We start from the raw sequence: 26,954 nt of genomic DNA, 5'->3' as shown, positions 1-26,954 counted from the left end.
TTCCATGTAAACGATTGCTGTGGTTGCCATGGGATGTCCTGGGATAACGAATGAGATGTTAAGTGTCCATGAGGATCTCTATAAGATGTGGTTTACACTAAAATGTTGGAAAACCCAGATTTGGGGTATTTAATGCCAGATTATAAATAATGAGTAACTGAAACTGTTAGTTTGGATGGCACTACGCTCAGCCTACACGCACAATGCTCTGCCCACCACAACCTCAAGAACTTTGGTTACGTCTTGCAGTCACGTACACCTGTCTTCAGCAGCACTGCTCCTGACCAGGTTGAGGGGTTACTTCAGGGTGACCCAAGACCCACCCCAGGACCAAGCGAAGAACCAAACTAGACTCTCCAACTCAAAGCCCACACCACATGCTTTAAGAAATATGTGTTTGTTAGTATGAGATCTCTTTGGAACAGAAACATGCAAGTGCTCTGCAGAAAGTGACTTAATACAGCTTTAACCAGAGAGGCCAAATGGTTGCCTAAGAATGGATTCCCATCTCACAGGAGATGGAACATACTGTGGCCTCGTACGAGTGATTCTCATCTCTTCCCCAAAAGTTTATAGATATATTTTAGAGCTGCCACAAACAGAAGTTGACACCACTGCTCCATTCTTCAAGTTATAAGAGCTTGCATCTTCCCTAACCAATAGCCATGGATCAAGAGTGTCAGATTAAATTGCTTTGGCAGGTCTGCAACTCAATATTAAATCAAGTATTTTCTATTCTCCTCTGAGCATCAATAAGCAAGTAAATCTAAAGGGAATTCCAGTGGGAACAGAACTGTAGTAGCTCTGAAGTTCTGAATAGAGACTTCATGGCATCAGCACAGTGTGAACAGAGACTGCCAAACCAGATTAGACCAATGGTCCAGCTAGTCCAGAGGTGGGCAATCTACGGCCCGCAGGTCACAGCCGGCCCAGAAGACCGTCCTGCCCAGCCCCTGAGCTCCTCCCCCAGTGTTCCCCATCCCCTGTAGCCTGAGCGTTCCGCGCCGCTAGTGCTCTGGCCCGCCGCTCTTGCCGGGCAGCGCAGCAGTGTGGCTAGCTCCGGCACGGTAAGGGGGCGGGCGGGGTCCCGGGGCAGCAGTCAGGGGACAGGGAGCGGGGGGCGGGATGGGGTGGAGGCGGTCAGGGGATGGGGAAAAGGGGGGGTTGGATAGGGCATGGGAGTCCCAGGGGGCCTGTCAGGGGTGTGGGGTCCCGGGAGGGGGTGGTCAGGGGACAAGGAGTAGGGGGGGTTAGATGGGGTCGGAGGTTCTGAGGGGGGGCAGTCAGGGGGCGGGAAGGGGGAGGGGGCCAGGCTGTTTGGGGAGGCACAGCCTTCCCTACCCAGCCCTCCATATAGTTTTACAACCCCAATGTGGCTCTCCGGCCAAAAAGTTTGCCCACCCCTGAGCTAGTCCCATTACTCTGCCTCTGACAATGGCCAGCACCAGATGTTGCAGAGGAAAATGCTAGCAGCTTACAATAATGGAATAATCTGCCCTTCTGGGAAGCGTCTCACCTCATTTAGAGATTGGTTTATGCCCTAAAACATGAGGATTTATATCACTCCTAGATTTAACCTATCAAATATAACTATGGATTTTTCTCATAATTCATACAAATATCTATGCCTTTTATGAATCCTAAACTCTTGCTAGTGCTTGATATTTTGTGGCAAAGACTTCCACAGATTTGTTCGTTCAGTAGGTAGAGGAATATTTCTTTCACAGCTTAAAATGCGTGCCTTCCAAAGTCCTTTGAGGTTCCCTACCTCCTTGGCAGAGAACCTCACAAAGGGCTATGAATGAAGCTAAGTGATTACACAGTAAGAGGTAAATTCCATCACTGATAAGAGCTTGTTTATTGGCTTAATTTGGGCTGGGTTTCCATCTCCTGAATGGATACCATTTAGCTGGGATCCCTTCCTACCAAAGCCATCAACAGCCATTTAAACACACCCTTTTGCTTGCCTTCCTGCTTCCCTTGTGCCTTTATTATTGGCTGCATGCCACCTGCATGCTAAGCTATGGATTTTAACAGCAGGGTTGGACTAGTTTCTCTTTTTGCGATTCCCCTTTCCAAAGGGAAGTGTCACTATGCTGGATTTTGGTACCTTTCTTCTTTGAGGATGTTGAGCATAGCTACGCTGCAGTCACGGTTATTTAATGGCTCAACTAGCGCTCTGATCAACTCCTTCAGAACTAGCAGTTTCAAAAAATTTAAACTGCTTTTTTAACCCTTTGCTGACCAGACTGACAATAGGAACGGCCATATGGGTCAGACCAATGGTCCATCTACCCCAGTATCCCGTCTTCCAACAATGGTGAATATCACATGCTTCAAAGGGAATGAACAGGAAAATCATCAAGTGAGCCATCCTGTCGTCCAGTCCCGCATCTGGCAGTCAGAGGCCTAGAGACACCCAGAACATGGGGCTGCATCACTGACCATCTTGGCTAATAGCCATTGACAGACCTATCCTCCATGAACGTATCTATTCTTTTTTGAATCCAGTCATAGTTTTGGCCTTCACAATATCCCCAGGTTGACTGTGTGTTGTGTGTTCATTTTGTTTGTTTTAAATCTGATGCCTATTAATTTCATTAGGAGACCCTGGTTCACGTGTTATGTGAAGGGGTAAATAACACTTTTTTATTCGCTTTCTCCGCACCTTTCATGATTTTAGTTGTCTCTTTTCCAAGCTGAATAGTCCCAGTCTTTTTAATCTCCTCATATGGAAGCTTTTCCATCCCCTTAATCATTTCTATTACCCTTCTCTGTACCTTTTCCATTTCTAATATATCTTTTTTGAGATGGGGCGACCAGAAATACATGCAGTATTCCAGGTGTCAGTGTACCATGGATTTATATGGTGGTATGATATTTTCTGTCTTATTATCTTCTCCCTTTCCTAATAGTTCCTAACATTCTATTGTCTTTTTGACCAGTTTACAGAATGAAGTCACCCATTATTACTGCTTTATTTGATTTTTGTTACCTCCACATTGTACACAGTATTTTTTCCTGACCCAGAGGCCATTAGTACACAACTCTACTAGCGTATTTGTATAACTTGGCATTTGCATCTCCGCAGACTAGACTGAATGGGCCTCTTCACTCAAATTCTGTCTCATGTTTTAAGGAAAAAGAAAAGGAGGACTTGTGGCACCTTAGAGACTAACAAATTTGAGCATAAGCTTTCGAGAGCTACAGCACACTTCACTGGATGCTGTAGCTCACGAAAGCTTATGCTCAAATAAATTGGTTCGTCTCTAAGGTGCCACAAGTACTCCTGTTCTTTTTGCGGATACAGACTAACACGGCTGCTACTCTGAAACACGTTGTAGGGAGTCTCTTTAGGTACAGTTCTACTCCCACCACCTCTGCATATGTTCCAGGGACTCAAGCTACAGTACTACTCCCACCAGCACTGCAGACTAAATCGGCCCTTCCTTTTTAGCTGGTTACTAGGTATCACAGTATCTCACTGATTTTTGGAAACCAACCACGTTTCAGTAATGCCATTCAGGTCAGGCTCCTCTTCCACTGCCAGGCATTCCACTTCATCCCTTTTGCTTTTTATACTTCTTGTATGCAGGAAGACATTTATCTTTGGTTTTGGCCACCATCCCTATTTTACAGCTTAGCTCTGGCACCCAATTACTGTTCTGGAATGTACCTCTGATCTCAAGGCAAAGAATTAAGCTACGTCTACACTACTGACCTTACAATGGCACAGCTGTACTGCTGCAGCTGCAGCTTCGTAAGGTCTCCTGTGTAGCTGCTCTATGCAAGGGGAAGGGAGCTGTGCCATTGGCATAATTTAACCACCCCCAATGAGAGGCCGTAGCTATGTCGGCGGGAGAACATCTCCCGCTGACATAAAATCGCTGGTGTGGACAGCACTGTCAGTGAAGCTTATGTCGGTCAGGGTTGTGTTTTTTCACACCCCTGACTGACAAAAGTTCTACCGACAAAAATGCTAGTGTGGACATAGCCTTAATGTCACAGGTTCTTTCAGATTTTCATCATGTCTTAGAGCATTGTTTGAAACTTGCCAGATAAGTGTTCACCATGCAGCACAAACATCCAAGTTTCTCAAGTGATACAAGCTGCATATTTCATTTTTCAAATCAAACACACTATTGGACACTTTACATACAGAATTAGTTATTCTGAATTAATTCTGTAGTAATCGCTTCCAAAACCACACCCCATAAAGGAGCAGTTGGAGATCCAAAGATTTGCCATATTGCTTTGAAAATGCACAAGCAACAGCCATGCTACTCAGACACTACAAGATCAATCAAGGTGTAAGAGCCAGCAGAGAGCATGCCTTACTCAGGAAGGAGGGTGAAGACCACCAGAGACGGAGAGAGGGCAGAGGTTAAATGTTGTGGAGGGCTAGCCTGAAGACTTCATTGGTGCACACCCAAGCACCTTGAAAACTTTTCAACAAAAAGGTTTGGTGAAAACCTAGAACTTGGTCATCGTCTGCCTGAGCAGGAGAAAAAACAAATACACACATAACTAGACAGAAGTTCCAAGAACACAGGGTGCCATAATCATTGCTGGATTTGGCTGGTGCAGGTAGAACCTATAGGCCTCAAACGCTGTCTCCTCTTCCTGTCTGAACAAACAAATGCTCAACAGCAGTGGAGGCCTTCAGGGAAGGGAGAAGCAGCAAGAAGTGATGGGAACAAAATTAGGATACATGGGAGAATTTAGTTTATCCTTCCCACACTAATTCCAGATGTGTAAAGTAATGACAAAATACTAGCCCAGCTACAAAATCTGCTTGCTCATCCTGACCATCGTGATTATTATTTCAAAAAAAAAAAAAAAAGGGGGGGGGGGGGGATTTTACTACCACTACCCCCAAGATGAGTTTTGGGAGGCTAGTTTAATATCTGTTTAAGAAGTTTTTTGCCAGTGAAAGCGTGACTGTTGTACTGTTTCTGCTCAGATACACTAAGAATCCAAGAATCCAGTAAGAAGTGAGCTGTAGCTCACGAAAGCTTATGCTCAAATAAATTGGTTAGTCTCTAAGGTGCCACAAGTCCTCCTTTTCTTTTTGCGAATACAGACTAACAAGGCTGTTACTCTGAAACATAGTAGGGATAGGATACAGAGGGCCCTAGACAAATTAGAGGATTGGGTCAAAAGAAATCTGATGAGGTTCAACAAGGACAAGTGCAGAGTCCTGCACTTAGGACAGAAGAGCCCCATGCACCGCTACAGACTAGGGACCGAATGGCTCGGCAGCAGTTCTGCAGAAAAGGACCTAGGGGTTACAGTGGATGAGAAGCTGGATATGAGTCAGCAGTGTGCCCTTGTTGCCAAGAAGGCCAATGGCATTTTGGGATGTATACGTAGGGGCATTGCCAGCAGATCGAGGGACGTGATAGTTCCCCTCTATTCGACATTGGTGAGGCCTCATCTGGAATACTGTGTCCAGTTTTGGGCCCCACACTACAAGAAGGATGTGGAAAAATTGGAAAGCGTCCAGCGGAGGGCAACAAAAATGATTAGGGGACTGGAACACATGACTTATGAGGAGAGGCTGAGGGAACTGGGATTGTTTAGTCTGCGGAAGAGAAGAATGAGGGGGGATTCGATAGCTGCTTTCAACTACCTGAAAGGGGGTTCCAAAGAGGATGGATCTAGCCTGTTCTCAGTGGTAGCTGATGACAGAACAAGGAGTAATGGTCTCAAGTTGCAATGGGGGAGGTTTAAGTTGGCTATTAGGAAAAACTTTTTCACTAGGGGGGTGGTGAAACACTGGAATGGGTTACCTAGGGAGGTGGTGGAATCTCCTTCCTTAGATATTTTTAAGGTCAGGCTTGAGAAAGCCCTGGCTGGGATGATTTAGTTGGGGATTGGTCCTGCTTTGAGCAGGGGGTTGGACTAGATGACCTCCTGTGGTCCCTTCCAACCCTGATATTCTATGATTCTATGATTGTCCATGGTGGGGTCCATCCTACTGCACAACCAGAAACCTAACAGTTTACAGAGCCTATTCCTTAAGGAGATTAAGGGCAGAACCCAAAGGATTTACCCCCAAATACATCCCTTGCTGCAGAATCGTGATCCACTTAAAAAAAAAATCCTACCCTTTATGGTGACGAAGATAACCTTGAAAGCATGAGTGGTGTAACTACTGCAGCTTCATCTGCCCGAGATGGCAGAGAACCTGAAAGTGTCTCAGATATGAAGGGCCCACAGGCACCTAAACCAGGGCCCCATGCTAAGATTCTGAGACTGTTAAACTTAGTATTCCCCCTTCACCACCACCTCCCCCTGCCCCAAAAGAGACATGGAATTTAGCACTTTTGCCATGAAATAGTTATTTGCTGCAGCCAGGTGCCTGACATCTTGCTCTGCAGTCTTCCTCACTGGGGTTAAGTTCATTGTACATACTGCATGCTCGCAGCACTGTTCCATGGAACCAAGCTGCAGAGGCTAGTGGACCAGAGCTGGAGTCCAGCTTGCAGCTAGGGAGCCAGAAGTATAGGCTGGCCAGCTGGGCTGCCGGTAGAACAGTGCAGCCACCAAGGCTTGGGAAGCCAGAGAGCTGAACTTCTGAGGTCAGCTCCATGTTCGCCTCCCAGCCCCACATGAGAGGGAAGCGATTCTGAACGAGACTGCCTGGGCAGTTGCAGAAGCAAAGGCCAAGGCTACCTGGAGAACATAGTGAAAAGCACACCCTTGAAAATAATCAATACTTTTACATCAATGAGAATTTTCACGGATGAGCCACAGCTTGGGGGGAGGGAGAAGAGGGGGCATGGTGGGAATGAGACAGACAGGGGGACATAGAGGGAAACGCAAAGGATAATTTGTGATGGTACAATGTAGTTGTTGCTGCCATTTTCTACCTGGGTTCCAATTATAGGGTAATTCTTGGTCTTCACTAAAAGAGGAAGACCTGTAGTTTTAGGTTTCAATAATGTCCAGAAGCAGGTGGTGTGAGGCCAAGAGCTGCTCTTCCCCACTACTCAACTAGAGCAGGTGGGGCAGATCAGCTCCTTTGGGGGCTCAAGGGGATTTAAATAACTCAAATCCAGCCTGACACTTTAGTCCATCCCAGATTCTGCTGGAGGTTTGATGACAAGAACACGCTGTTTACAGAGTCTGAAGAAGTAAACATTGACAGTATTCTGTGAAGGAAACTGGAGCATGCTAGCCACAAAGCTGGATGGGCTGGGGATCCTGTCGTGGCACCATGCACTCTCACAGGACCCAGCATGTTTCTGGCATGCCTCACTGAGTGTTAATGCAATTGGCTTTGGCTAGTTTCTTTAAGGAACTTTGTGGCCTCAAGGACAAGGCAACTCTTATTCTAAACAAACCCAACAAATCCTCTCAATCTACTGTCTTCAGGACTTTGTAAGCACAGCTCTTCCCCCAGAGAGGTGGAGGACCAAAATGAGGTTGATTTAGTTCAACAGCACAGCAGAGGTGACAATGTATACATTGTGTGTTCAGGGCAAACTGAAGCCATGTGGGTAAAAATAATCTGGAGCAGTGTTCGCTCTAATTTTTCCCACTCATGTGTGGAATGAATTTTGTTATGTGCACCAATATGGCGGTGATGTGTGACAAATCACCTCCATATTGGTGCACGTAAAATTACTGGGGAGGGGAGGGTTTCGGAGTGTGGGAGGGGGCTCAGGGCTCTAGGGCAAAGGGTTGGGGTGTGGGCTCTGGCTGGGGGTGATGGATTCAGGGTGTGGGAGGGGGCTCAGGGCGAGTTTCAGAGGGTTGGGGTGCAGGGAGGTGTGACGGCTCCAGCTGGGGATGTGGGCTCTAGGGTGGGGCTGGCGATGAGGAGTTTGGGGTGCTGGCAGGCTGCCCTGGGGCTGGGGCCAAAGGACTCCCCCCCCACCCTCTCCCTGCTGACAGCACACAGAGCTCCGGGGGAGGGGCCATCCTCTTCCCGCTGGCAGAGGCGAGCGAGCGCTGGTGGCAGCCCTGCACTCCTCAACTTGCTCCCCTCCCCAGACCCCATCCACCCCCTACCTCTCTCCTCTCCAGGTCTCTGCTGCACGGCCCTTTATAGCCTGCTGCACGGCCACGCGGCTTAGAGAGAACTTAGAACAGGAGTAGCTTCCAGAGAAGGGACCTCTTCAATTCTTGATGGCATGAGCTCACTCAGACAATATTACCATTCCTGAATCAGTTTTGGCCAGAAAGAGGCAGAACAGGATTGCAGATGCAATCCCTGGGCATTTGACCCAAGTGCCCTATCAGTCAGCCCTACTCTTCCCATACTGCGGCTGACTAACCTTAACCCAAGTGCCTGCACAGAAATGGAATAGCAAGGCTCCATTACAAGGACTGTCAACTAATATGAAGAACTACTAGACTGTCCTTGCACTTCCATGGAGCAGCTGTACCAGAGGGCAGATGGAGGCATCACAGCCTGCACTGCTAAACTGTATGAACAAGGAAACCAAATTTACATCTTCCTGAAGAATTATGAACCAAGCTGCCATTAAACAGAAACTGCATCAGTTAAGACAGTGGTTCTCAACCCGCGGTATTGGATGCGGCCCACGTAACACATCGTGGGCCGCATATGTGGTCCACAATGGTAACTAGGTTGAGAACCATTGAGTTAAGACCTTTACTGCAGCCATGACCTCAGTATGAATGAGAACAGCAGTACATCTAAAAGCCAAACCAAAGAAGTGATGCTTCCCATGACATTGCTGAGGTGCAGAGGTTTTACGAAGGGCTTTTAATCTAGCGTGGCGAGCAGTTTCTCTTGGAAATGTTCTACACCAGAAGCATGACACGCCAATGTAGGCATTAATAGGTGCTTCCAAGGTACATAGCTGCTTTATAAACATCAGATGATTAAGTATCCTGAAGAAAACATTAGGACATTAGCATTTATTTCCCTGTAACGGAAAGGAGAGTTTACCTTAAGTTGTCCCACAACCATACTGAGTATACAACTGTCAGGTGTGGGCTGATGGTCTTGTGATGTGATGCTGTGCTGTATTTTTTGAAAAGGAAGGCTCTACAATGAGAAGGAAAAGAACAGGGTGAGTAGATAGGAAGTGTTCCCCTCCTTAGAATTTACTATACAATACACATTTCATGTAGGAAATCAGTTAAGTGCAGTGGCATAAGAAGCTGAACTAGTTTGAAAATAGACATAAGTTTACATTCTCAGTGCCCTAGAAAGATGCAGGTGGTCAGCAACTGAGTACCTGTGTTTTTCTGAAGACTTTCTACTAAAGAACAAAATTAATTTTGCAGATAAACAAAATACTCCATAAGCCCCATCTCAAAGTGGAAGTCAGATTTAGCAGCTACCCTTTTAATGAAAAGAACCTGGTCTCTCTGGAGTGACAACCTGGTTGTTCCTTCCAGCCCTGTGAAAGGCTGCAAGAAATCTTCACCAGAGAGGCACTTATAATTAATTATGTTATTGTAGGTTCTCATCTCAGAGTCCCCATTCTCTTCTCCCTTTCTTTCCTTTCTGTATTCCACTTTCTAGCACCTTCACTCCTTTTATTTGTCCCTCCTGAGTTATTTCAGACACATGGATATGATGGCCACTGAATACTACCAAGCTACATTCAGCTAGGTTGACCACAATCAGCTAACCCATTTTTAAAGGTGTTGAACTCTGTCTCCATCAGCTGCTAAGGAGTGCTTAAAAAGCACTCACCTTTTTTCTTAATCTAACTAGACAGCGCCTTATGGTTGCTTTATAAATGGAGGTGAAGCTCTGTTCAATATGAACTTTCATACTCGTAAGAGCTGAATTTGAAACAAAAGCTATGCTAATATCACTGAGGCAGGTGGCATGCAATTTGAGATTCAATACCCAGAGCCCTGCCAGTAAAGACCACAAACTTTTGCTTTCTCATTAGTATAGTGGCTGCCAGCAGAGGGCTCAGAAATGTCAAGTTTAATCAAATATACCTGTAGGGGGAGCATCTCTGTTTCTACATGGGAGAAAATGCTTCCCTTATACTTTGGAAACTGGTGCTTTCTTTAATATAGTCTGGTTCAGTAAGCACCTCACATGTGAACAGCTGATGAGCACTAGATTCGAGAGAAAAGTTGGGCATGACAATTATATTGTTAGTTTGTAGAAGGGAATAGTCTACCTATAGCTAATACAGCAGGTTTATTAAGTTCAGCATCATACACAGAACATCTTTGAGGGCACAACAAAAAGCAGCATTTAGTAGCAGGTCAACAAAAGCCAGTGTTGGTGGCAGTGAATTTGTGCACCCAACGTGTGGCAGAGACTCTAGAGAGCAGATGTTTGCCATATTGGCGATAATGTGTCTGCCTGACACCAAGTGCTAACCTAACCAAGGGTTAGGCTAGACCAGGACATTGATTCAAATCCCCTTGCCCATTTTCCTCTGAGCCTCATTTTCTGATACATTTCCCCAGGCTGAATCTCTGAGATTTTAGCAGAACCCTGCTTGCTTTGCAATGTCCCATAGCTCCTCACCTGGCCCAACAGACCTAGTGGCTGCTAAGAAAATTTGCAGGAGGTGGATTGAAGGGGTTTCACTGTAAGATGCCATCTGAGTTTATTTTGATTGCTGCTCCCCTTATATGTGCTGTTGTCTTTTTACCACAAGTGGTCCTATGTATGGTTATGTGCTTTTTAACCATACACACATTTTAAATCCAAAAAACCTTCTTCAGAAATGCAAGAGAAGAATCATATAAGATTATTCTGTAAGTTAAGGCAATAGACAAGGATTCAGGAGATCTGGATTCACTTCTGAGCTCTGCCAGACTTCCTGTGACACCCTGGGCAAGTCCCTTAATCTCTGTGCCTGGGGCTATGGCTTCAGTGTTATTTAGCATTAGCGATCTCCATGTTAAAAAACACTCCTTTTTTGCAATGAAGATACAGCATTCACTCATGAGCTGTAAAATGGGGATAATACTATTTCTCTTCTCCCACCTTGTTTTTATTTAAATTGCAAACTATTTGTAGCAGGCACTGTCTCTCACTGTGTGTCTGCCAGTAGGACCCTGATCCTGGGAGGCGCCTCTAGGGGCTACAAATAAAAGAGAGTCACAATTAATAATAAAAATTTTGAAGACAAAGTTAGGTTCTAATGACACCTGTGCTACCCTGTTGCTGTTCGTGGATTTGCACAAGTGTAATTGACTGGAACTAAGTAAACAATTCAGTTGATGCACAAGAAATACAGACCAGGTCCCTCTCAGCTGTGTTGGCTCTGCAGGGCTAATGGGAGCATTCACAAAAGAAACTGAGCATGGAGTGAAGGTGCTCAGCACTATCCTGCACTCCTCAGGCCCTTTCAGAACACAGGAGTTTAATTCCCCAAACTCAAAATGCTGGAAAGCCAGGATAAGGAATTACAGTGACACTTTGCACAGAACACAGACACAGCCTTAACCATCCCCTTCCCTAGTGAGTCCTTCTAGGGAAATCACAGTACCTGGCATGTCCCTCAGACTCTGCCAACCAGCAGCAAGTGCTCCCTGAAGTACAGTGAGGGTCTGCTGGCTTGTATGAATAGCAGAGCAGATTGAGAGCTGAGCAGGGCAAAGAGAAAGTAGCAGGTTTGGGTTAGGGAGAAATAGGGTACTGGTCTGTTCCCAGGTCCGAGAGAGATATCCACATGGGACAGAGTTAAGGCTGTTTGGGGATATGTTTCGACTCTATATACAATTTTATCCTGCCCTCATCATCAGAGTATCCGAGTGCCTTCCAGCAGTGCATTAAGCAGTGGGAGAGAACTATATGTGCTTAGTTTCTGTGGGAGTTTGTTTCACATTCTTGCACTGGCCGTTTGGCCCTGAAGAAAGCTCCATCTCCTGCACAAACAAGCTTTTCAGTGCTGTGTGGGACATGCCACCTTAACTCAACATTTCCTGAGTCTCCCCCACTCGTGTTTTTTCCCATACTGCTAGCCTTCGCATAAAGGGTACGTAAAGGGAACTTTTACTCCACATATCCTGGTGTGCCACCATTCCAGTTCTGGAAATTAAAGTCTCGAGGGACACAGCCCAGTGATTTTTGGTGGACACTGCCTATATTGTTTTAGGCTGGGTCCAGGGGAATCAGCCGAAGAAGAATCTGCACTCACAGCTGTTGAAATCTCAGATCAGCACCACTTTCCGTAACTCGCCTGCTAAATGGTGTGGTGGGGGGCGGGGGGAAAGGTTAAATCACTGAGCCTCTGATTCGCTGAGCTCTTCCTTGAGAAGCCAGAGCCCAACTTCCCCCTCTGGATCAGGCAGGGAAACTCCCCTGCAATGATGCTCACAAGAAACCTGAGGCAGGTGGTGTCTCTACATTTTCATATGCAAGAAAGGTCAGTCAACGGGCCCAGGTTTTAAACGCCAGTTGTCTGAGTGTCTGGTGATCACGCTCACTTGTCTGGCCTAACTTTTCAGCTGGCCTGGGGATGCCGCCTAGGCTGGTCTTCCTGCTCCTATCTGGGGAGCCATAGTGCCTTTCCTTTCCAGTCAGGGACAAGGGAACACCAGATACCCAGAGGCAGTTTTGTTTTGAATTGGAGAGTCCAAATAGTATAGGATAGAGCTGACATGAATACTTCCCAGATTGAGATTTAGTATTTGAACAACACTCATCAGCGTGGTCACATTCATAGAATCATAGAAGATTAGGGTTGGAAGAGACCTCAGGAGGTCATCTAGTCCAACCCCCTGCTCAAAGCAGGACCAACACCAACTAAAGCATCCCAGCCAGCCCTTTGTCAAGCCGGGCCTTAAAAACCTCTAAGGACGGAGATTCCACCACCTCCCTAGGTAAACCATTCCAGTGCTTCACCACCCTCCTAGTGAAAGAGTGTTTCCTAATATCCAGCCTAGACGTCCCCCACTGCAACTTGAGACCATTGCTCCTTGTTCTGTCATCTGCCACCACTGAGAACAGCTGAGCTCCATCCTCTTAGGAACCCCCCTTCAGGAAGTTGAAGGCTGCTATCAAATCCCCCCTCACTCTTCTTCTGCAGACTAAACAAGCCCAGTTCCCTCAGCCTCTCCTCGTAAGACACGTGCCCCAACCTCTGATCATTTTCGTTGCCCTCCACTGGACTCTCTCCAACTTGTCCACATCCTTTCGTGGGGGGCCCAAAACTGGATGCAATACTCCAGGTGTGGCCTCACCAGTGCTGAATAGAGGGGAATAATCACTTCCCTCGATCTGCTGGCAATGCTCCTACTAATGCAGTCCAATATGTTGTTAGCCTCCTTGGCAACATGGGCACACTGCTGACTCATATCCAGCTTCTCATCCACTGTAATCCCCAGGTCCTTTTTTGCAGAACTGCTGCTTAGCCAGTTGGTCCCCAGCCTCACGAATCCAAGAGAGAGCTCCAGAGCCACACTTTGAAAAATATCATGTCTATAAAAAACACTGCTGAGGGTCCAATGGTCTGTTGAGCTATCATACAGCAAAGCCATCTAAGGTGAGAGATTTCGGCTGGAGGTGGAATGGTCAGCTGATATCTGCTGAAGTTCACCTTGTTTTTGAAGAGACTAGCTCTTCTAGAGCAACCCACAGCAAAAAAACCAAAACAAAAACAAAAAACCCACCCAAATCCCAGACACTGGAAAACCTCCTCAAACTTCCGCTGTTCAGAACAGAATCAGTCTAACAAGCTTGGATTCCCATGGGTGCAGACAAATGCTAGGTCCTGTTCAGATAAGCTCTTTGGGAGAAGGGATTTTTAATGCAGGAACTCCTAAAGCTTGAAACTGGGCTGCCTTTGCCTTCCCTATTGTGGGGGAGGTTTGCTCAGTGGTTTGAGCATTGGCCTGCTAAACCCAGGGTTGTGAGTTCAATCCTTGAGGGGGCCATTTAGGGATCTGGGGCAAAAGTCTGTCAGGGATGGTACTTGGTCCTGCCGTGAAAGCAGGGGGACTGGACTCTATGACCTTTTGTGACGAAGTGGGACTGTTCTTAATGTTTTCTCTGAATATTGTGGGGGTGCCTCAGTTTCCCCTCTAAAAAGGAGTACTTGTGGCACCTTAGAGACTAACCAATTTATTTGAGCATAAGCTTTCGTGAGCTACAGCTCACTTTGTCGGATGCATACTGTGGAAAATACAGAAGATGTTTGTTTTTATACACACAAACCATGAAAAAATGGGTGTTTATCACTACAAAAGGTTTTCTCTCCCCCCACCCTACTCTCCTGCTGGTAATAGCTTATCTAAAGTGATCACTCTCCTTACAATGTGTATGATAATCAAGGTGGGCCTTTTCCAGCACAAATCCAGGTTCTCTCTCTCCCCCCACCCCCTTATTGTCCAATAACCCTTCCGTTTTACTGGCTGACAGAGTCACAGTGAATCCCAGGAAGAGGGGTGCAGGGCCCGGGCTCCCTCACACTCAGTGACACCTTTCAAAGTCCCTTCCAGTTCTATGATATAGGTATAGCTCCATACTAAAAACACTATTTCCTGTACATTCAAGTACAGACATTCTTCAAATGTGCTCCCAACTCCATTGTAGAAGGTCAGCAACCAAAGACTATTTCTTGAAGAAACGTCCTCCTTTCTAAAGGATCAGATTGCAGAGTCTTCTGGGGAGTTGTGGAATAAAGAGAGTCCCACAATAGCAGGACTCTGCAGCACAATCTCTAGAGGAATTGGAGTCTGCACTTATAGGCCTTGTATGTGCTAAGTTAACTGCATGAGCCAAACTGCAAAACAGAAATTAAGAGATTATGGGGAGAATTAAACAGCCCACTCTCTGCAATAAGAAACGGGGACTTTTAGAGTTTCAAAGCACTATTTTCTGGAGAAAATGAACTCCACAAATTGACAAAACTGGGAGACTGTCTGCAGACTTTGGAGATGAACTAGGGAACTAGTTAAAAAGAAAAGGAGTACTAGTGGCACCTTAGAGACTAACCAATTATTTGAGCATAAGCTTTCGTGAGCTACAGCTCACTTCGTCGGATGCATTCAGTGGAAAATACAGTGAGGAAATTTATATACACACAACATGAAAAAATGGATGTTATCATACACACTACAAGGATAGTGATCACTTAAGATGAGCTATTGGGGGGGGGGAGGGAAAGAGAACCTTTTGTAGTGATAATCAAGGTGGGCCATTTCCAGCAGTTAAGAGGAATGTCGGGGGTGGGGGGGGAGGAGACGTGCAGGTGAACAAGCCTCTGATAGTGTGGCTGATGTGATTAGGCCCTATGATGGTGTCCCCTGAATAGATATGTGGACACAGTTGGCAATGGGCTTTGTTGCAAGGATAGGTTCCTGGGCTAGTGGTTCTGTTGTGTGGTGTGTGCTTGCTGGCGAGTATTTGCTTCAGGTTGGGGGGCTGTCTGTAGGCAAGGACTGGCCTGTCTCCCAAGATTTGTGAGAGTGATGGGTTGTCCTTCAGGATAGGTTGTAGATCCTTGATGATGCATTGGAGAGGTTTTAGTTGGGGGCTGAAGGTGATGGTTAGTGGTGTTCTGTTATTATCTTTGTTGGGCCTGTCCTGTAGTAGGTGACTTCTGGGTACTCGTCTGGCTCTGTCAATTTGTTTCTTCACTTCAGCAGGTGGGTATTGTAGTTGTAAGAATGCTTGATCGGGAACTAGTTGCATCCGATGAAGTGAGCTGTAGCTCACGAAAGCTTATTTATGCTCAAATAAATTTGTTAGACTCTAAGGTGCCACAAGTACTCTTCTTTCAGGGAACTTGGTTTTCACTTGACAAGAGAATTACACGTTACCTGTTGTCAGCAGCAGCAGCAGCTTTCATGCTGAACGTGGATGTTTAACATTGACTCTACATCCCTGCAGGCCCTTGATTCACTGGAAGCGAGCAGTGTCCCCAAGGGACAGCAGAGTGTCTCTAGAGTTGTGAGTTGCAATGGACACCGGAAATCCAAGTCCCATAAAAGCAATATTTGAATACTGCGTCATCACCTCTGAATAAGCAACAGCTACAGAACTAGCAGAATCTTATCCCATTAATAATGTCCCAGCCAGCCCAAGAAGCGAATATGTCAATGCTGTGAGTCTCAACTAGTGGACTGCACTGTGTGTTTTCTAATAACTTGTCTCAGAGGAAGAGCCAAGAAAAGAATACATTCAGTGAGGTGAGTACCCCGAACAGCCCAATGAGAGAGAATCCTGTGACAGAAGAGAAACTCAAACCTGTCTTACGAAGTAGCTCAGAAGTGGAAAGGTTTCCCTACACAGAGTGCTAGGGAACATGTTCTAAAGCTCCTAAGTCACTCTGGAGCCTAAGACCCATTTTCAAAGTTTAGGCTCTCAGTCACTGCTGAACATGTGATTTAGACACTTTTGAAAATTTTATCTTCGGTGTAAGAAGCAAAACAATTTAGATCTTTAGAGCTGTTTCCCAAAACATTTCATTTAGAAAAAAACATTACATAGACTTACGGAGAGTTTTTCAACTATAGCTGTTTTGCCCTGGCATTGCTGCCCTTCCCAGGTAAGGCATGATGCATCAATCTGAAACAGTCAAAACAAATTTGGTCACAGCCTGCTTGGGAAAGTAAATAAACGATTTCTCTTCAATAACGCCAGCAAGGGAAGACTTACCAATGCTGTGCATGCACACAGATTTATCAGAGCTCAAACTGGCTACACTCAGCTTCCCTAGGAAAAGTGAGGCTTGTAACTGTTTGCATGGTTCTCTACAGAGCAATTAATTCTGTTATGTCAATTACACACGTGCACTGCCTCCTGTAGCTAGCTCAATGGATTGCCAGTACTGTTAATAAGGGTAGGAGTCACTTACTACTGGCTGCCAAGGGTACAAGGTAAGGAAATTAGTTACCTAAAGGGAGAGGGGAAAAAACAAATGCAGACGGAGCAATACAAGTAGTAACTGGTTTTTCCTGGTGGTCTGTGGGATTGGGTAATGACGACACTTCATAATCAGAATATATCGGTCAAAAAGCTGCTTCAATTGTGTCAGAGCAGGTGGTGTTTTTTCTGGAAACTACAGGAGGACAGGAAGAGAAGTAAAGGACATCAGACACACCCAGAACAGATGGAGAGCATGAAGAATTTATGCTAACAAATCTGGTACAATTACTTACAGAAACTTAGAGATTAGAAATAGACATGTCCTATCAGGGCCCCCAGTTCATTTCAGGAAAGGCAAAAAACTTTCTAGAGAACCATTCTAATACTTCATCCAGTCTGGTTTTCAAGTGATTCAGACAGCTTTCATCTCTGAGCCCTTCTAGACTGTAAGAAGCAAGAAGCCTGCCCTATCTGTGGTCCACTAAAGCTGCTTCCCATGAGCACCAGAACAAATGGCCACTAGAAGTTAGTTTCAGAGGATGCAGTCAGAACAGTCTCCTGTCAGACCAAGGCTATGGCTACACTAAGAGCTTACTGTGGTGCAGCTGAGCTGCTGTGAGCTCTCTAGCGTAGCCGCTCTAAACCAAAAGGAGAGAGCTCTCCCGTCGACTTAATTAATCCACCCCCAATGAGCGACGGTAGCTGTTTCGGCAGGAGACACTTCCTCCAACAGAGCACTGTCCACATCAGTGCTTAGGTCAGTGTAATTTACGTCACTCAGAGGGTGGCTTATTCACACCCGAGTGACATAAGTTACACCAACATAAGTAGTAGTGTAGACATAGCCCAAGAAGCTGGATTCTCTGAAGCATGGAGCATTAAAATCACATGATCTCTTTTTTCTTTTTTAAATTCTTGATTTCACTGACCTTTACAAAGCCACAACCTAATTGGAAATTTTGCACTATTGCAATGTTTATGTTTAGAATCAACTGCATTATAAGTGCAGTTTTTAAAGCAGTTTTCAGGGTCATTAATGGTAGGATTTCTTATCAGAAGACCACAAGAAACTGGTATAGGCAAAAGAACATTAAAACTGTATTTATTCAAAACGTCTTATAAATCCATAATGGTACAAAATCAGTGTGTCTACAAAAAGCTTGCAATTTTAAAACAGAAAAGTTGTTTAGCATTTCAAAACAAAGTTCAAATTTGTAAAAGCTTTCTGTGAACACACACAAAGTTTTATCTTTATTAATTTCATAATGCAACAATTTAAACAAAATTACAATCCATGGTCCAAAATCTTAGTTACCTGAGAGTCCCATTATTCAAACTGACTGAGGGTGCTTTTAAGGCTTTCAGAATTTAAATGCTCAATAAGGAAATAAGGAAAGTCAGCTTTGAAGACCTATCTGTTCTCCAGCAAATATCTGATTGCACTAAGCTGAGTGATGAAAACAGGTTATTCAACACCAGTAGAAGAAACTGGAGCTGTTAAGAGTTGCAACTCTTCTTTCAATGTCTTCTTTCTTTGTTTTCAGCCAGGCTCTTTACTTGAGATTTCCATCTCTGAATAGCTGTTACATTTTTCAGTATTTCACTGGAGAAAGTAACTTTCTGAAATAAAGACAACAGTAGCCTGCTACAGCAGTTACTGTCAGCAGAAACCCATTAAGTGCCAATTGCTCTGGTGTGAGTGGAACCTGGCACATGCAGGGATCAATCATATTTTACAAAGTGACATGGCATTTATGCGTGATCATAAAGCTTTCAGAACATGCACCACAATTTTAGTCAGTAAATTTATTCAGTCTTCCAGACTTCAACAGTTTCAGCAATTGAACATGAATTCCTCGCTATAGAACTGAGGGCTAGTGCTATTGACATCCACATCTAAAGCAATGCCTCAGCACCCCTCTTCACACCAGTATTTGTCACCTTCTGGCAGAGACTCAACATCCTGTTTATACTGTTAGCAGATTTTCATTAACTGGCCACTTTGAAGAAGTACTCCACCTTACTTCAGGCGGTATGACAAAGAAAGTGCATAGTCAATATGATCTGATATTCTCTCCTTCAAAGTTTCCTGACAGTAAATTTAGCATATGTGCGGATCAGCCATGTTACTGGCAAAAGATTTCGTCATCTTAGCCATATTGGCTGTCATAAGACTAGTCATATGGCACTTATATCCATGCACACTAGTGGCTGAAGTCAAATACTCAGGCGAATGCGCCGAGATATCAATGCTTGTCATACAAAGTATTTAGAAAAGCTGGACGAGCACAAGTTCATGGGGCTTGTGTCTCATCAATAATCATAATACACAAGAGGTTCCTTGTAAACATTATATGACTCCATCTGAGAAGGATCTGGGTATGATAGTGGAAGAACAAATTGAATATAGTCAACAATGTGATGCAATTGCAAAAAAGGCTAATATTCTGGGCTGTATTACCAGGAGTGTCATATGTAAGACATGGGAGGTAATTGCCCTACTCTACTCAGCACTGGTGGGGCGTTAGCTGCAATAGTGTGTCCAGTTCTGAGCACCACACTTTAGGAAAGATGTGGATAAACTGGATAGAGTCCAGAGGAGAGCAACAAAAATGATAAAAGGCGACCAGACCTATGAGGAAAGGTTAAAAAAACTGGGTCTGTTTAGTCTTGGGGGGGGGGGGGGGGGGGGGAGAGACCTGACAACAGTCATCACATATGTTAAGAGCTGTTATAAAGAGGACTCATCAATTGTTCTCCATCTTCACTGGAGGTAGGATAAGTAGTAATGGGCTTAATTTGCAGCAAAGGAGATTTAGGTTAGATATGAGGAATTTTTTCTACCTGTAAGGATAGTTGAGCTCTGGAATAGGCTTTCAAGGAAGGTTTTGGAATCCCCATACTTGGAGGTTTTTAAGAACAGGTTGGACAAACATCTGTTAGAGATGGTCTGTGTTTACTTGGTCCTACCTCAGTGCAGGGAGTTGGATTTGATGTTGTCTCAATGTCCCTTTCAGCATCACATTTCTATGATTCTATTTGGACACTCACGTGCTCAGTTTCTAAAACCTCAGTCTCCTCTTCAAACACTTCCTCCAGGAGACATCCAGTCACTGCAAACCCTGGTGGAGCAGCATTTCAATCTTTCTGATTTGTGACTGTTCAGTACATCAGAAGACGGTACTCCTTACAAGCACAGCACCAGCTATTACCTTGTCAATTGTGTGTTCTAGTTTGTGGTGTTCTCAAAACAAAAGACGAGAAAGAGGGTCTGGGGGTGGTCTTTTTTGGTGCTGATGAACATTAAGTGTGAAACCTAACAGAAAACTCCGTGTAAAAAGTCAAATTCTACAGAAACGAGTACAGAGTAGCCACTTCAATTGTTTAAGACTAAAATGAGAAGAAAGTAACTTTAGTAAATGTAAATAAAACACAGATGTAATATTTTTCAAGGTAATGATTTTATCTGACCTGCTGTATTCTGCACAGTACATCACCTTGTTGCTTCCAAGCTGTTTATTCTAGTGGTTCATATTTAAGTTACTGAAACACTTGTCCTTTCACTTGAGTGTTATAATCACTATAACGAACTGCTTTCATATAACCAAGATTGGCAATATCCGTGGTACTTAAAACATGCCCTGTACCTTGTTGAGCTGCCACTTAGGACTAATTCAGTCAGGACCAAGCAGCTCACACTGGCCTCAGAGGGCTTATGCTCAAACAAGACCATTTGTTATTGTTCTTTCAAAATATGGCCAACACCACACTAGCCACCCAATTGTCCAGGTGATGAAGTGATCGCCTGTTGAGTGCTTCAAGGGATGACCTGTACATCCATTATCCCATGCCCCCATCAAGTTACTATAGTTTAGGCTTGAAATTAGACAAAGTTTTCTAATAATCAGAGGAGCAAAGTTCTGGAACAGCCTTCCAAGGGGAACAGTGGGGGCAAAAAACCTAACTGGCTTCAAGACTGAGCTTGATTAAGTTTATGGAAGGGATAAATATGATAAAACCGCCTACAACGGCATGTTGCCAATATGTGACTGCTAGCAGCAAGTATCTCCAATGGCTGGTGATGGGACACTAGATGGGGAGGGCTCTGAGTTACTACAGAGAATTCTTTCCCATGATGGTCTCTTCTGGCCTTAAAGTCTATAGCACACACTTTAAAAAAAAACAAAACAAAAAAAACTTCACTGAATTTTTGAACACACACACACACACACACACACACACACACACACACAAAAAATGAGCTGAGTGGCTCTGTTGTATGCAAACCAGAACTCGAGCAGACTAAAAGCAAAATGAAGTCCGTTTCTAGATACAGATTCCTGGTGGCCTTTGAGAGTCCGCTTAGAGCTCAGATGATTCAGAATACCATCTCCTTCATTTTGGTTCCTGTATGACCAAAGCCTCAGTTACTTTTTTTAAACGCCTGTTGCTTTAGCGGTCACAGGGCAGACTGACTCAGATGCCTTTCCGGTTTTTGCTTCATTTCTGGAGAAAGGAAACAGTTTGGCTTTTTTGGCATGGTCTGAGGGCTCTGGGTATTTCCTGAGAAAGAGGTGTTTGGGCTTGGTTCTTCTTTTGTCAGAGGACACATGAGAAGGACTTGTCATAGCAGTGCGTGCCCTGGCTGTATAGAGCTGGTGGAGAAGCTGTTACGCAATCCTTTAAGTGCTGAGCCCAGTTCAGGAGATCTCAGGAAGACAAACTATTGGCTACTGAAGATTCTGGCTGTCCTTGCACATGGAAAAAGGACCAAGCGTAAATGTTTGGTGATTAAGGGCCCAAGTTCTGTAGGGATCCATAAGGAAGATGCAACTGCTGAAAAAGCTCTGCCTAAGGGTCCCTTGTGGACACTGTGAACATAAATAGAAGGCCGACTTACCCCTGTCTGGGTCATTACAGGAGAAGTTGTGGTAGGGGGTCCCTGCAGATAGTGGATATGGTCGCTGGAGCAGGGGCCAGAGGAGCAGAGCAAGAAGCAGAGGTAGCTCAGACAGACTGCTGAAGTCTCATGCATCCTTTGGAAAAATAGATGCATCTTCTGTGGCGCTGCTATACAGGGGACGCAGGAGCTGGGGCATCCACCATGCCTGCTGATACCTGCATTGTGAAGGGCATGGGGCAGACACTGCTCATGGAGGTGGCACTGGTAGGGCTTTGAGGGAACCACTTCCTCCATTGGGCCTGCTCGGAAATAGCCACTCTGGCCTGCTTGCAGGAGGAAGCTGCTACCTGGGTCCTGTAGCTGGGTGAAGGGGCTTCCACCAATGCACAGTTGAAGGGGGAGCACCAGAGTGTACACGGCCTAGTCGCGCTGCCTTTGTTACTTCAGTAGTTTTCTCCACCCCGCAAAAGCTTTGGCTGAGGAGTGGCCATGGTGGAGACGGGAGCTGGACAGCTCCAGAGGGGTTTAATTTGGGGACCCCCACAAAAGAATTTGGAACAAGTCAGGAGTAAAATTTTAAATTCTTGTGCTCTGAAGAGAAATACAACATGAAGTCTGAGAACCACATGTTGCAGTTACTAGGCACAGCTGGGACTTACCAAGCTCCATCTGATTGCCAAGTCTAAGCCTGCTTCCTATGCATCCATGAAAAGGAAAGCTCACAGTGGGAATGGAAAGCCTGGATGTGAGGTACAACAATTTAATCCCTATGCCACTGTTCACCACTTGAACAGGGAGCTTCCCTGGCACCAGCCTATAGGCAAAGGGAGTCACAGAAGGCAAAGAGCAGAGAGTTGCCAGACCTCCGACATGGCTCCACTCTGTGCTTGAATGGAAAATGAACATGAGTAGGCTTTTCAGGCATAATTAGGGCCCTACCAAATTCACAGCCATGAAAATTGCATCACGGACCATGAAATCTTGTCTCCCCGCCCTCAAAATCTGATCTCTTGAGTGCTTTTACCTATACTATACAGATTTCATGGGGGAGACCAGCGTTTCTCAAATTGGGGGTCCTGACCCAAAAGGGAGTTGCAGGGAGGTTGCAAGGTTATTTTAGGGGGGTTGTGGTATTGCCACCATTACTTTTGTGCTGCTGCCTTCAGAGCTGGGCGGCCGGAGAGTGGTGGCTGCTGACCGAGGGCCCAGCTCAGCAACACCCCGCCAGCAGCAGCACTGAAGTAAAAGTGGCAATACCATCCCAGGCCATCCTTCTGCGCTGCTGCTGGAGGCGGCTCTGCTTTCAGAGCTGGGCTCCCAGCTCAAAGCCACCACTCTCCAGCTGCCCAGCTCTGAAGGCAGCACTGCCACCAGTGAGTGGCAGCTCAGAAGTAAGGGAAGCCGTACCACAAACTCCGAATAACCTTGCAATCCCCCCACAACTCTTTTTTGGGTCAGGACCCCTACAATTACAACACTGTGAAATGTTAGATTAAAATAGCTGAAATCATGAAATTTACAATTTTTAATATCACATGACCGTGAAACTGACCAAAATGGACCGTGAATTTGATAGGGCCCTAGGCATAGCGCTGGCTGTGGCGGGGTCTTGAGATCACGGAGGGCACATTTATCTTTCCCATAACAAAAACAGCTACTGTCCTGCTCCCAGCATATTCTCAGGGTTATAGATGCGGACCCTGATATCCCCAGTTCAGCTCCATCTTTGAGTTCCCAAATTTACCTAATTCAGTTTACCCCACTAACTAGCAAAACGAAGCAAGCAGAGGTTTCCTCATGGGACAACCTACGGTGCCCTCACAACCTACCACCAGTGGGTGCTGTTCTGAGCACAGCTGCCACAAACCAGGCAGACAATGCTAAGAAGAAGTGAGGGGGCAGGGAATAAATAATCCAGGAAGTGTGACTGAGATGACTAACATTTTGGATTTGGGGGGAAAAAAAAAAACCATCAGCTTTTCCAGTGCAAGAGTTTAAGATAAACGTCAATGAAATCTGATAAGGGTTATGAGAACCCTCCTCCCACAGGAGAGAGGCAGATTTATGAAGTGGTAGAGGGCCCTCACACCCCTTCATTTGGTACTTACATATAGGGATCCTAAATGGGTCCTGTCTGTATCAAATATCCGGTAGTAATGTTGTACAAAACTGGATCCAATCTGCTCCCAAATAGGCTTGTCTCCCATTCTGAATCCTCCGCCGGAGCCAGTGACTGTAAAAAAAAGTAAGAAAGAACAGTTCGATTCTAAGGCTAGAAGGGACCCTTGTGATCACCTAGTCTGATCTCCTGTAGAGCATAGGCCAGAGACCTGCCCCAAAGTAATTCCTACAGCAGGTCTTTTAGAAAACATCCCATCTTGATTTAAAAGTGGTCAGTGCTGGAGAATCCACCACGACCCTTGGTAAACTGTGTCAATGGTTAATTACTCTCACTATTAAAAAGGTACACCTTATTTCCAGTCTGCATTTGTCTAGCTTCAACTTCCAGCCATTGGGTCATGTATGTTTGTTACAGCTTTCTCTCCTACACCGAAGTGCCCATTATTAAATATTTGTTACCCATGTAGATACTTAAAGACGGTAGTCAAGTCGCCCCTTCTGACACGAAAGAGCCGCCAAAGGCCGTGTTAATAAGTAAACAACAGTTAAAGCAGTCTTAGACTACAGCCAGCCAAGAACATAACTCTCACGAGGCTTTTAGACTACCAGATCTGTGCTGCTGCAATATAGCAGCTGTCTGCAGCGTGACTGCAGATGTCACACAGAACTGCATTTAGGGAGCTCCTGCACTTCTCTGGCACAGGGGCAATGGAGAATGGAGCCTTTAATTGCGCCAATAAAGTTGCCTCTGCCACTTGGTGATGGCCATTATACACAGCACACTGGGGAATAAATTGCTTCCTTTGTTGTCCCAAAGAGCAAAGCTACAGTCACCCGCTCTGTAGCGACACCTCTACCAATAACCACAAGACAGTGATCCCCAGTATTTCAGTGCAGTTGTTTTCTACATTAAATATCTCCTTTGGGGCAGTCAGTACCCACCACTTCCCATTCAACTAGGCAAACTAGCCCTCAGTGGAGCCTGGTCTGCTCTTGCAGTACCAGATTTGGACCAATCTAAACTCTGTTAGAGCACGCACAACTGAATGAGAGGAAGGATGGCAGCAATTATGCATTGGGGCCCAGGACCAAGGCTCACTATTAAAAAATAGGGAGGAGAAACCTGAAGTAACAGCCATGACCTAGAAGTACTGGTAAGGATACCAGCAGGTGGTAGTCACTGCCTTATAGTTAGTATAACAGGGGAACTCTATTTTCCCCAGAAATGACCTCATCTGGTGCAGTTTCCCAGTATGGATTAGGGCTGGTATCCCCTGGCATACAGCATGGAGACATTAATCAAAGGTGGGAGCAGAAACTTTTTTTTTTTTTTTTGCCAGTTACAGAATCAATGAGTCTGCCATCTTGTTTTGGCAAGTTACAAATTGAGTATTGAGCCTCAAGTGGACCTTCCAGATCTGTGAATAGAATGACAAAGGCTAGCCCCTGGAGCAGCTTCTTGTGGTGCCTGCATACCTAGCCTTGATCACCGATTTTGATTCTTGAACACCGATTCTCCATGCGTTAGCAAATATAAGAAAAACTAGAATCCACAAAAGCAGCACCACTATGTTTGAGATCTCAACAGGAAAAGGTAGGCTCAGATAATCGCCTGTTAAAGTATTGGTAGAATGTTCTTTGGCTGTTCTAATGGAGGTAAACTGAAGAAACTGTTGCGGGGCACTAAGGGATAGATAACCCATCTGCCCTTACATGAGAGAGTAGTCCCAGAGCTCGAATGCTCAAGACAGATCTCACTAACATTTTCTGGCAGTGAGCTGAAGGGGTAAAACATTCATTTCAATCAAGGATTAAAGGTAACTGTTGATACTTTGTCAGTCTAAAAGGATGAAAAGTTTGTGGGTCCCTGTGTGGGGGATTATTCTTAAATATTACAAGGGGACTTCCTCTCAGAACAGAAGGAAGGACAGACAGCATGAGTATCATACATAGAGTCAGGAACAATTCAATAAGTTTGAAAGGAATGTGGGACCCCTTGGCTGAATGTAGGGTTAGGGTGGGAGCAGTGGCTTGTTTTTCTAGCTAGTGCTCAAGGGACCTGTAGAATCAATCCTGATCCCTTTTCTCTCAAGGAGGACTGGTGTGAGAGAGGAGGCATTTCCTGACACACGTGAAATGGAGCAAGTTTGCCCACACACACGATAATTTACGTTAATTACATATACATTGAAAAGTACAACACAAATCAAATATAGTAGCTAGAACCTACATGTGCACGAGGAGCTATATGTTAGAGTCGCTGGTGAGTTTTAAAAAAAAATACCAGTACAAGCTATTATATTGCAGCTAATATTTCACTTAAAATCTCACTTCCAAGTTCATCACCAAATTCCTGAAGACCCCAAGACATAAGATGTGAACTTCTTAGTCAGACTTTGCATTAGACCCAGACGAGTCTTCTATCCTTCCTGCAGTGTTTGTCATAGTCTGCACGAGCCTGTGGAGAAATCAACGGTGGCAAAGTTTCCAGGCAGTTGAGCTCTCGCTAAGTCTATGCTGTGCTTCTACTGCCCACGTGAGCAGAACCTCTTGGCTGTCACCTTCTTGGGCTGGGCTCCCCACACAGTGTTCACTATTACGATCAACTTTGCCTGGCTTTGCTATCTAATATCCATGCAAAAACCTCACCCTTCAGTCACTGGGCTAGGGATCTGGGGAACGAGAGGTGAGTATGAGCGTGTTTAATTTTGTTGTGCTCAGTCAGATCTGCACAGAAAACCTTTCTAAAAATCACTAGATGAACAGAATGAGAAACACATTTTAAAAAAACTAAATCTAAAAAAATACTTATTTAAGGAGCACTGCTAGAAAACTCAATATTTTTTAAAACAAACAAAAACAAGTTAACAGTATTTCGTTCAGCCTAGTTCTTTGGCGGCATCACAAAACACAGCCCCAGTTCATATGGTTTTGGAAAAGTGAAGGAGCATGTTCAGAAACAGGCCCAGGAGGTTGCGATGTGCATAAAGCTTAACATTCATCCATCCATGGAGTTAGAATGTATACCATTAAAGTAATCAAAGCTATGATCAAACATTAAGCCATCCTTTCTGATGCAAGCAGATTCTCGTTTCTTATTCTAATGATAGTCTAAAATGTACACTAGAACTCTGTTATACTCTATAGACAATT

At 45.0% G+C, this 26,954-nt stretch overlaps 1 protein-coding gene across 10 annotated transcripts in view; it reads right to left on the bottom strand.

Moving 5' to 3' along the window:
• NUTF2 (nuclear transport factor 2) overlaps window positions 1–26,954 on the bottom strand; it is a 52,267-nt gene that overhangs the window by 1,256 nt on the left and 24,057 nt on the right. For 4 of the 10 annotated variants that reach the window (XM_037877891.2, XM_037877883.2, XM_037877889.2 and 1 more), the window contains exons 2-4: window positions 23,789–23,913; window positions 16,406–16,477; window positions 8,927–9,025 (exon numbers count right to left, since the gene is read on the bottom strand). In XM_037877891.2, coding sequence (XP_037733819.1) covers window positions 8,927–9,025; window positions 16,406–16,477; window positions 23,789–23,887 — 270 coding nt within the window. In that variant the 5' untranslated portion in view covers window positions 23,888–23,913. Of the gene's footprint in view, window positions 1–8,926; window positions 9,026–16,405; window positions 16,478–21,677; window positions 22,789–23,788; window positions 23,914–26,031; window positions 26,260–26,954 lie in introns of those variants that run through there. The other 6 variants (XM_037877884.2, XM_037877895.2, XM_037877887.2 and 3 more) reach the window with 6 other exon arrangements.

Source organism: Chelonia mydas, chromosome 12 (assembly GCF_015237465.2).
Source record: "Chelonia mydas isolate rCheMyd1 chromosome 12, rCheMyd1.pri.v2, whole genome shotgun sequence".
Taxonomy (NCBI): domain Eukaryota; kingdom Metazoa; phylum Chordata; order Testudines; family Cheloniidae; genus Chelonia; species Chelonia mydas.
This window is presented reverse-complemented; position numbering and strand designations above follow the sequence as displayed.